Here is a 12387-nt window from a genome sequence, read left to right as displayed (position 1 = left end):
CAGTTCCACATTGCATTGACTTGTTTGGTGTCATGGTTGCTCAAAAATCTTCTTGCTTTTGCTCCTCCCATTGAAACATCTTGCAGAACATCACCTGTACTTCTAGAAAGAACAGGATCTTTTTTAAGATGCACTTCGCCACCATGGAAACCCATTTGAGAGAGCAAGGCTTCGCATTTTTCTATGCACTCATCTGCAAGTTTAGTCGGCTTAATAGAATATGCATAGTCCAGATGAAGTCGGAGCAATTTGTCCAAGATTCTTATCTCTGCATGCAATGTACACATATGCACATTTTTTAAATGTATTGGTAGAATTGGATCCCAAATTTTAACAGAAGTTGGATAATCGACAACATTCACATTATTTCTGGATGGTGGTTTTCCAATCTCATTTTCTGCAAGCCATTCTCTTGTCCCTGTGTGCTTGCCATGCAATAAAGACATGGATATTTGGTATTTGCTCCTCCAGATACACCAAACACACACTTCAACGCCTTGAGGTCGGCACTCAAATGCCATTCCACAATGAAATCACCTATGTCGTCTACATGAAGGTGTTCACCTGCATTTTGGCTCTGAATAACTGAAGGAATGTTTGTATGTGAAAAGAGCCACTTTAATGTTTCATGACTCTCTACTAGCACATGAGCTGATCCAATCCACCATAGCTCCATTTCTGATTGAGTTTTGTGGTATGGAGAATCAAGCTTACCTTGACTATAGTCCAATGCTTTATTCATTAGGGATATAGATATTCTTTCCATTTTTTGACATTTTTGGATTTGAGCTTCATCTAATTTTATAACAAATACAAGTTTTCCTTCACAATCTATTTCTCGAATGTTGTAATATCTCACCATAAAAGATTGGACTTTTCTAATGTTCATCCAAATATTATTATAAACGTTGTATTCAAAAGACGATTTTTTTTTTTGTCTCTCATATAGCATTGTTCCCTCAATATAGAAATACTCTCCGAAATGTTTGGAAATTTCCTCATTTAACAGAGTTCTATATTTTCCAACATTGTGAGGTCTAGGCAACCCAAAAGCTTTGATTTTGTAATACTTAAGGACCCTGAACCAGGTTTTAGAGATGGCTCTGTATCCCTTTCTACTCACTCCCACTGTGTCACAAACTTCTTGCATTTGGGAAGGCTGGACCAATAAGTCCATATCTTTTAGTGGATGTTGAAAAACTAGTTTTTTTTTTAGTTTGATTTTCAGGAAGTTTCAAAAGTTTCAAGATATCCGACCTATTCATAAGCTCATTCAAAAATCTTACCCTTTCCTGAGCATTAGACATGTCAAATCCTAGAAGGGTAGTAACATGATCTCTTACAAGTTTTAACGTTTTTTTCCTTTGTCCAGATCTCTCTGTCAAGTTAACTACATCCCGCATTCGTTTTACTCGTGCTCTTAACCCTATTGGAGTTTCTTTTAAGGTTTTCAATTGATCATTTTCTTGTTTCAAAGACACTATTTTGTTTTCAAGTTCTATAATTTTTGTTGCATTCAAAGATAAAGTATTTTGAAGATATGTAATATATTCTGCATAATTAATATGTGATTGAGATAGTCTTGAACTATAACCAAGTAAGCCATCCACCCCATCACCAACAAATCTAATCAAATCATGTGGTGTGTGAAAAGAAGGATACCTTCCTGTTCTGGGATCCGGTGGATATAGACTTCCATCTGTCCATAGGTCAATATGCTTCTTTCCTTCGTTGTTGCGAAGATGTTGAGCTTCATTCGCACATGAAAGGGGTCTTTGGTAGACACTCCATGTAGCTGCATACTCTTGGTTTAGCTTGATATTCAAATGAAACTTACGATTAGATGTATCACTCATTACTAACAGAGCTAAAAATATTAGCAGAGCTATTAGAAGATGAGAGACGCAGAAGAATGAGAATGAGATGTAGCTTGTGAAATTCTTAGAGAAGCAGAGGAGTGAAACTAAGAATAAGCTTGTGAAATTTTTTGGAGAATGGATGAGAGCGCGTTCGGAGAGAATGGTCATTCAAAAGTAAGAGAATAAGTATTTGCCGTGAAGTCACTAAAAGAGGACAAATTTCGAGACGAGCCATTAAAGAGTAGCATGAAAACGATATATTTTTTTAGATTTTAAAATATGTACTTAGATACGTGTTCAATCACATTGATACGCTTTAAATATCCAAAACAGCCAAATTTGGAGCCGTTTTGACCGTCAACATTCTACTAATTAGCAAGTTAGCGAATTCCTTACACAGCCCATTTTGAGACGTTTTTGGCCCTAATGGATGGTTTAGTGTGTGAAATATTATCATTTCCTTGCTCTCTTGAAAATCAATTGTGCTCTCTTCCTCATCATCAGGCCCTTATGCAACAGTGGTAGCAGATGGAGATTTAAAGGTTTCCGCCTAGGGTGGTTCATGAGTATTACACTCATTCTCTCTAGCCTTCTTCCCTTCTCAATCTGGCACTCGTCCAACTTCAACGAAGGAGACCATGGAAACATAAAAATCAAACAAAATGTTAAGTCATTCCCTATAAATAAGCACATACCTAATGCGTATAAGGTTAAAAAACATACTTACATCCAGAAGGCAACCCATAGAACAATATCATTGCCTTTTGTAGCTTTCGCATTTCAACAAAAATGTTGTTGAACTCATTGAATTCGAATGAAACATTACCATCTGCAGTCTTCTTTCCCCATGCTATAATGCAAAGTGTATCATTGATGTGGTATTACTCCCCAATCCTGCATTTTACATTTTCATTTTCTAGACGAACCCTCTTTGGTGGCAGGAAAAGGTTTAGCATGATACCTTTCTTTTACGAAGGGTGTCTCCTAGCAATTGATGAAGAGATTTGTAGCCCTTCGTGCTAATGCCTAACTCATCACATGCATTAACAACATTAACATTGCTAATACTTTGGGAAACCTCTTATATAATTTTATTGGAAATATCCATACGTATCTTCTTGCAATGGGGATCCCTAATCATTTTAAACACATGCTCCCCATTAATAAAGAGCATAAGAGCTGATACAATCCCCGATTTGATCAAAACCCATGGCATCTTGAAGGAATACTCTAAAAACCAAAAAAATTACATTGACATTTCACAAGTGCACACATGATTTACATTGGCATTTTGAATTGGAAGTGCTAGAGAATAATAAAGAGGAGCCATACCGTAGTGCTTGAATTATCCGCTTACGAGCGCCCCCCCTCCCCCCCAACGGCAAGTGTTTCGATGTGGTTGAATGGCCTCCTACACTCCCTAGCTCCAATAGGAGTGCTTTTCATGTGGGAGATGGTCTGCATGAGCTTTTCCACACACACTGCTCTCTCTTAATTTACACCCTCAAGCTCCTCGATTTTTGCTTGAGCCTAAAGTAGGACTTGGTGTACACTAGTAAGGTTAACTTGGAGCATATACAACTGTGATGACAAGTAGAAGACTCTACCAGCGTCAATTGTTGCTAATCTCTTGCAGTAGCTGAGCATCCCATTCTCACCATCTCCCACATACATAATAAATGATGGTAAGTCTTTGAAAGTGGGTGGGTAATGCACTCTTGGGTCAGTTGGGTATAGATGCCCATCAACCCATAGATCCACATTAGTGTGACCCTTGTCTACGTACATTATTCAATGGCACATTAGTGTTAGTGATTTCACGCAATGCCATGTTTAGAACGAGTTGATAGTGGAAAATAAGAGGGAGGCCCTAAGATCATAGTAGAGAGAGAGAGAGAGAGAGAGTTTACAGGCCATCAGCTCACAATAGATAGAGAAAGGGAGAGTTGAGAGTAGATGAGAGGATTTTAAAGAGAGGGATAGAGTAAGCCTATATACGCCAAGCTCATAGTACAGAGATGAGTAGAGAGAGAGAGAGAGAGAGAGAGAGAGTTGGTTCAATTTTGGGGGAAAAAGAGATTGAAAATTGATTTTTTGACATATATATGGGTTTGGGATTACTTTTAAAGCAAAAAAGTTTAAAAATTAGAGAAAAAATCACTATTTTTGGCCCCCCTTAGTTGTGAGATTGATGATGTGGAAACTGACAAGAGATCTTTGATTTGGTTGATTTGGTGGGAAAATGGAGGCATTAAATGAAGCAAAAAAAGGTGGAGGCATTCAATGATGAGATAGAGTGGGTTTTATGAGGAAATCAAGGTTAAAAATTGAATGTTTTACATATATATGGGTATGGGGTCAGTTTCAAAGTATAAAACTTACAAAATGGGAAAAACAAAATTGTCCATTTTGGGCCCCCCCTTAGTTACGAGCTTGCTAGAAAGAGAAGAGGAGAGAGAATGACAACATTAGACCCTTATTTTGTAGGGGAGTTATGGGCTAGAAAGCTCAAATTATAGGCTCCAAGTAGCCCTCTTGATTGACCTTGTCTCCTTAAGAAAGTTATGGGCTAGAAAGCTCAAATTATAGGCTCCAAGTAGCCCTCTTGATTGACCTTGTCTCCTTAAGAAAGCACAAAATTAGCCTTAATCCTTAAAAATTAGGAATCCTTACAAGGCCCAAAAGATGTCCAAAGGGTCTCCTAATGATGCTCAAGTCTCAGGGTTTGTTGCGTGTTCCACAGTCTTCTAAAAGTACACAAAGAATCAAATTGTGTGGTATTAAATAGTTCTATGGTTTTGGTTCAATTCTATGTTGCCTAGATGGAGTTCTATTGAAGAAAAGGCTACAGGTGATGAATTTACTCTGGTTGATTCCATGCTCGGACAGTCAACCTGTGTTGGGGATAGCCATTGTGAGGCCATACATCAAAATAGTCAGCAAGGGGTATGGGGATCCTATTTTATCCTATTTGAGTTTAAAAAAGAAGCAATTCTAAAGTAGAGATGACAGTTCTAAATCTACCTGAGGATAGAAGGCTTGTTATCTTAAAGGGTTTTTGTGGCAACAATCTAACACTAGTGGTTAGTTGAGAGTTTCTGAGGCTAGGTTCTGGTTTTGTTTAAGTGTTTTGAGGCTCTCGTGGTGTTAGTTGACTCAAAGGAGAGAAACTTTGTGTTAGCCAGGTGAGTTTGGCTGGTTGGGTGGAAGCAATCTATTTCGAAGTAGATGTGGGCCTGCAGTAGTCAGCAGAGAGCCTATAAGTTGATATCTTACTAAGTTGAGAGACATTTGAGGGTTTGTAGCTTTTAGAGACATTTTCAGAAGTTTTAGAATTACTATAGACCTCAGAGGTCTACACAAACAATTTTGTGGCAGAATTTTGAACCTGAACTCTATAGAAGGAAGATCAAGGGAAGGTCGGAGGAGGGTTGGCAAGACAATCAAGGGAAGGTCAGAGGACGGTCAGCATGATAATCAAGAAGGTTAAGGGAGTGAATCTACAAGGTTTGTGGACGTTTGTGGTAGGTAGAGGACATTGGAGGATCAATTTTGGATTGGAGTAAGCCTTCAAAATTCCGAGGCAGGTAACAGAGTGAGTATGTGACATGTTTGTGAAAGTTGAGAGAGTACACTAGCAGAAGCGAGTGCGTCAACTGAGGGCAACTGCTTAGATCTGAGAGGTTTAGGACTAGGTTTGGATCTATGTGATGGTGGAGGACACTTTAGGACTCTAGAGAGAAGATTTCTAACAGGAAACAAAGATAGGACTTTGTAGGTAGAATCTCAGCAATTTTGCATCAGCTTAAAGATGTGTTTAGTCAACTGGATGCCAGCTATGGTCAGGAGAGGATGTTAGGTGGTAGATCAGAGGTACTAGAAGTACAAGCTGACCTTAGAAAATAACCTAAGTAAGCACAGTTAGATTGAGTAGGGAGGCTCGAAGACTATTGGAGTATCCAATTGGGGGAGTTGAGGACCATAGAATGTTATCTGGGTGTTTTGGTTCCTTCTAGTGTTGTTTTTGCTGGGTTGTGGTGATTGTAATACTCTCCTCTCACTCTGGTGTGCTTTGGATGGAGGTATAGAGGTAGTATCTCCCAAAGCCATCATTGTTTTTGTAAGATTCCTCCACCAAGCGTTTGAGATGTAAAGGTGTAAGAACCTTCCCTTCAGTCTTTGTAATCATCCCCTAATTCTAAATGCAAGAAAATATTCTTTTCCCTTGATTTTGGCCTAGAGAGAGAAAATGGTCTAGAGAGAGATAATACAAAATTGAGATATTTCTAAATACAAAATTCCTCATAAAATCTGAGATGAATTCCCCTGAAATAGAAATTCAAAATGAATTTTCCAATGTGCATTAGGAATTAACTAAATATGTGTATAGACGAGGTATAGACCTTAGCCTAAGAGTCCACATTTTCAAATAATTTTGATTAAGGTCCAAATAAGGTTCCAAAGGGCCAAAAGGATTAATCCAAGTGTTGGGATGGGGAAAATAAAAAGAATAAAAGAAAATAACCCAAAAATGAGTAAATGCTCACATAAGATGAAGAATTGACCAAGGACTGGGTTTATTAGTTAAAAATTAGAATATTTTAGTAAAAATGATGAATGTTTGGCACCTCAGCAAGGACGGAGAGCCCATCAAGTAGGTTCATTTTTTATCATCATTACTTGGATTTTTTAATTCAAAAAAAATGAGATATTTTTATCTCTCCTCTCTCCTGATGCAAACTAGATCATAAAGTGAGCCAAACTGATCCAAATCTTGTCCAAATTGGATCAAACTGAAGCTGGAAGCCTCTAGAACCCAGATGGACTTGGTTAGTGGCCTCACTCACCTATAAATAGACCCTTATTCCTTTGTAATTTCATCTTTGTGTAATTGCGTGTGCCAGTATTATCTTCATTCTAGTGTAATTTCTATTATCCCTCTATTTTGCCTCTTCTTTTGGGAGCTTTGGAGCTTCTTTATTCACCATCCTCTCTTGAAGATTACCCTCCCCCTCTTGGTGGCCAAGGACTTGAAGTTGTGGGCTTCACTTCTATCCAAAGAATCAAGCCAAAATCAAAGGTAAACCCTAATTTAATGGTTTTTTCTATTCTTCTTAATGATTTTCTTCTTCTCAACCCCTTTAATGCTTGAGAAGCTTTCAATGGAATGGTTTTCTCTTTAAATCAAGCTCTCCAATGATTCATAATGTTTAATTAGATTAATGCTACTTTTTATGCTTAATTATAGTATTTTTTTGTTAATAAATCTCTCTTTTGGAAAGATTAATCATCTTTATGGTTAGATCCTTGGTAGAAGGATGATTCTCAATGATAATCTCTTTATCCTAATCAAAACTCTAGGCTTGATAAGATGGAGAAAGAGATTACATATTTTCATGATTTTTAATCTATGATGGTTAATTCTTTTTAGCTTGATTATGAGTAAGAAAAATCATATTAACTCATTTTAAATTGAAAGAGGGTTATGCTAACATTTTTAGAAATGAGGAATGGTCATTTTAGAATAATTAAGAGATTTAATTATAATTATGCTTATAATTATGTTACATATGCATAATTAAACTTTAGTCTAAAAGAGGAGTTCTTATCATAATTCAATTGTGAATATTTAATCAAGTTTAGAAAATTGAGTATTCTCAAAATTTGCAGCGAAGCTATGGTAAAAGTTTCCATAAAAAGATAAATCTTATTTTTTATGCATAATTTTAATAAAGCAAAAAGTGGAATTCCTATCATATTCTAGGCATAAATATTTTTATGCTAAAAGAGGAGTTTTGAGCATTATTCAATAGTGAGAGAAATAAAGAAGGTTATGCACAAATTTTATAGAATCATTCAATTTATGAGAATTATAAAAATGATTCATTTAGATAAATGGATTAGTGTTTATAGTAAAAGGAAAAATATCGGTATATAAGATTTTGTAAATCCGATGAATCTTTTATTCAAAAAGAATAATATTGAGCATATTTTATTTTGAGAAATTTGAGAAAGAATCTGAAAATTTAAATGAATATAGGAAAGATGAGAATGGATGTGAATGAATGTAGGAATGATGTGAACGGATGTGAATGAATGTAGGAATGATGAGGAATGATGTGAACGGATGTGAATGAATGTAGGAATGATGAGAATAGATGTGAATGAAACTAGGAATGATGAGAATGGATGTGAACGGATGTGAATGAATGTAGGAATGATGAGAATGGATGTGAATGAATGTCGAAATGATGAGAATGGATGTGAGTGAATATAGGAATGATCACAATGGATGTGAACAGATGTGAATGAATGTAGGAATGATGAGAATGGATGTGAATAAATATAGGAATGATGAGAATGGATGTGAACGGATGTGAATGAATGAAGGAATGATGAGAATGGATGTGAATGAATGTAGGAATGATGAGAATAGATATGAATGGATTTGAATGGATATAGGAATGATATGAATGAATGTGAATGGATATAGGAATGATGTGAATGGATGTAGGATAGATGTGAATGGATGTGAATGGATGTGAATAGATGTAAGAAAGAAGTGAATAAATGAGAATGGATGTGAATGGATGTAAGAATAATGTGAATGAATGAGGATGGATGTGAGTGGATGTAAGAATAATGTGAATGAATGAGAATGGATGTGAGTGGATGTAAGAATGATGTGAACGGATGTGAATGGATATAGGAACGATGTGAATGGAAGTGAATAGATGAATAGGAATGATGTGAATAGATGTAAGAATGATGTGAATGGATGTGAATGAATGTGAATAGATGTAGGAATGATTTGAATAGATGTGAATGAATGTGACTTGATATAAGAATAATGTGATTGGATGTCAGTTAATGTAGAAAATGTGGAATACTGAGAAATGACATGGAATGGGACAATGAGAAATGACGTGGAATAATGTAAAAGGATGTGGGATGATGAGGAAAGATGGGAATTTTGTTTGGAACTGTATTTGTAAGTGAAAAGTGTTTTTTTAAAGATTGTTTTATGTCAAGAATGCTGGGGAAGCATTTTGCCCATCTTGTGAATGAGGTCATGGGGACCTAAGTGAAAAAGTTGCACAGCTGATGGAGAGTCAATGAAGGATGTCTTGCGTGGCAAGGTTGGCCGAGGTCTTGACCAGCCTCGGTTCGATTAAAATGGTGAGCTTTGTACAGTGGATGAGGGACAAAGGAAGCATCCTATGAGTGAAGCGCTAGGTGACCTGCGAAGGAGACTAGAGGGTGTTGACCATACAGTGCTCAGGCTCTGGGTTGCCGAAGATACCCATGCGTGTGTCGGGGAAGAAAATGAGTTGGAGTTATTTTTTGAACACGGGCATGGATTTGGTTGATTAGCCTTGTTGATCTTCATCAACGGATGATTTCATGGCTCTTTTACATGGATATTGTTGGTTGATCTTACTGATCTCCAAAACATAGAGTCCATATGGGTTTTATGTGATTAAACTCCTAGGTACTATGGGCTAGGAACTATCAAAAAGCCCCCTGAGTGAGCAGGTGTGACCGTTCTGGTTGCCGAGGATGCCATAGGTATGCTGAGGAAGGAATGACTGAAATCGGATTTTATGGTTGGAAAGTGGAAAAATGGAAATTGGATCTAGATATTTTGGAGGATTATGATTCGAAATACTATGGTTTCATTTCAAGTCTTCTTTAAAGACAGCTGAATCTGTAAAAGGCAATTTCATATTGGGTGCATAAGTGGTGTGTCTAAATTGAATTTTGCATGAGTGCAGGCCAGCGGGCCTTGGAACTCCTTCCCCTGGTACTACCCAGGACAAAACATAACCAAATTTTCATAATGGATCCTATCAATACAGTGGTTGGGCGGTTGGCTAACCCATGGGACTACATGGGGTTAGGATGGACTAATGGATCCCTGTAATTAAAATTTAATTCTATTCAAGTTATGATAGTTGAAGTAAATCACGGATAATCCTTGTTCTATGGAAAAGAATTCAACGGTTGTGCCTCTTTGAGAACGAGAAAAAAAGCATTGGTCTCTATGTTTCAAGTGCAAGATCCTTCCTTGTTCCGGCCATGTGATCCGCGGATTCGATCGGAATGAATAAGGGAAGTTAAGGCCCTTGACTACGTTAAAATAATTCCTCTGGAGGAATCGCCTATGCTTTTTGGGCGAGGAAAGTTTTTCTGGGTTTGATTCTGGAAGAACAGAGGGATTAGTCTCTTCCAGACATTCGTGTGGGCGAGGCCCCGAGTGGGAAACTTTGCGCTGCAGGTAAGGTTTCTACTTCTGCTGCTAGCTCCCCAGATTTCGGTGCACGGAGGGGACAGGGTTCTCATAGCTCGCATTAGAGCTTTGTTGAAAGCTTAAGAAGGAAAAATGAATTTTATCACAAATTTATATATATATATATAACTCAGAAAGAGCATTTACATGTTGTATTATCATTCCTTAAGCTTCATTAATGAAGACTTTTAGTCGATGAATTGGGTTTATAAAAGGAAGTACCACAATTGTGTGGAATCCCTGACTTGCTTGAGGCCTAGATATGATGGTATTTACCTTATAGCCCCAAGAACCGTGACTACCCCTATATAATGTGGGTATAACTGCAGCTCTTTACTGATAATATATACAAGTGAATCTACGACCTTGAAGTTATAAGAAAAAATGCTATCTGAGATGATGAATTCGTTGATATGATTTTAGAATTCTGGTTGAGAATTGATGAATTGATTTGGATTTTGATTGAAAGATGATGATTTATGAATTCTGGTTGAAAGAAGATAAGTTGAGTAAAGCCACAATGAGGATGAATGGAGAGAATCCCAGTGATGATGTTAGTAATTGGAAGACGATTATGACTTTCAACAGCAGATCACTATGAGATTAGTGGATTGTGATGAGACATTGTTCGCAATTTGACCTTTTACCTAGTAGACCCAATTAAGGAATGACAAATTGAGAACCTAAATAACTGAAATTTCCATGGGAAGTGTTCAGATGAAATTATTAGTCTGATGGACCATTATTGTGTGTGTTAAGGATATGAATGAACTGTTTTCTAATGATGAGTTTTGTATGTTTCTTCTTGTAGAAGGAATATTTATCCCAAGATTCTGAGGGTTGACCAAACTTTAACGAACCCCAGAATCCGTTGGATTTGAATTATAAATAAAGTGGTCTTTTCACATGGGCGTCTTGGTTAAGTTGGAAAAAAGGGACTTAACAAAGAATTTTCGTATTGATAGGATCATGGATCGAGGTCATCGTGGTAGGAATGTTAACACTCAACTCGATAGGAAGAGACGATCTAGATGTTTGCAAAGCTCTTAATAGATCTCATCCTGGACCTTTCCAAGGTGAAGCAGAGCACTTGGGAGAAACAGTAGAGAAGTGGATCAAAGCTATTGAGGAACACTTTGATGTCTCAAGGTACAACGAAAAGAGTAAGGTGGCTCTTGCCAAGCTAAAGATCGTAGAAACAACCTAGGTAGCATGGAGGAACCATTGTGAGACAAATCATTTGGATCGGACCCAAACGTGGAATGATCTCAAAGCTTACCTTAGGAAGAGATTCTATCCTCCCGGCTTCCTAGAAACTAAGATGAACGAGTTCCTGCTGGAGCTTACCCAGGGAAGCTGACGAACCACGGAGGAATATCACCAGGCGTTTACTCTCCTCCTCAAATACTCGCCACTGTGCTAGATGAAGAACAACTCATGGCTAGGTTCATTCGGGGAATGAAATAACCCTTGGATACCTTGGTAAAGAATGCTAAGCAAGTTTCTATGGCTAAAGCAGTGCGGATGGCAAAGGATTTCGCCAAGGCCTTTGATGTCAAGGTCCCGTCAAAGCCAACACCATCATCTTTCAAAAGATTCCTAGCTCCGTAGAGTGATTCCAACTTTCCACCTCTCCTAAGAGACAACAAGGTCAAACTCAGAATACGAGAAGTTCCAGAATGGAAGAATGGTCTTTTTTCTTGAGCACAATCCCCTGGAATTCAACTTCAGAATCTCCATCCTTGAACAAAGATGTTAAAGGCTTTAACTGCCAAGGATACGATCATCGTAGTATGGATTGCCCAAATCCTTTTGGATCAAGGTTTTCAGGACAAGGAAGTCAAGGACCAAGATTCCAGCTGCCAGCTCCTTCCTTGCAGAGTAATCAAGGTCTCTCCCATCAAAATCAAGAAAACCCAAGAGGTAGACCCCCTAACCAACCCTCAGCTTCAATGCAAAGTAATACAAGACCTCCGCCTCAGAATAGGGGAAGTCAAAGAGAGATGTTTCCAGATCGGCCATCTACTTCCAGGGAAGTAACGCTTGAAGTAATCGAAAAAAAAAGAGATGAAAGAGATTATCCTCCAAAAGCGAGATGACATTTTGCGTTTTTCAATTGGGATAGGATGTAAGATTCCTCCCCCCAACTTTTGAGATGTAAAGGTGTAAGAACCTTCCTTTCTCCTAATTCTGAATGCAAGAAAATATTGTTTTTCCTTGATTTTGGCCTAGAGAGAG

General features: G+C 37.7%; 1 protein-coding gene across 1 annotated transcript in view; it reads left to right on the top strand.

Moving 5' to 3' along the window:
- LOC147615023 (uncharacterized) overlaps positions 1 to 5349 on the top strand; it is a 62583-nt gene extending 57234 nt beyond the window's left edge. Inside the window, exon 4 of the mRNA XM_086780022.1 lies at positions 5238 to 5349. Coding sequence (XP_086636148.1) covers positions 5238 to 5349 — 112 coding nt within the window. The remainder of the gene's footprint in view (positions 1 to 5237) is intronic.
- The last annotated feature ends 7038 nt before the right edge of the window (positions 5350 to 12387 follow it).

The sequence above is a fragment of the Cibotium barometz genome, chromosome 41 (assembly GCF_041138505.1).
Source record: "Cibotium barometz isolate CiBa-2024 chromosome 41, ASM4113850v1, whole genome shotgun sequence".
Lineage (NCBI taxonomy): Eukaryota > Viridiplantae > Streptophyta > Polypodiopsida > Cyatheales > Cibotiaceae > Cibotium > Cibotium barometz.
The sequence above is the reverse complement of the archived record's forward strand: the minus strand, read 5'-3'. Positions and strand labels throughout refer to the sequence as shown.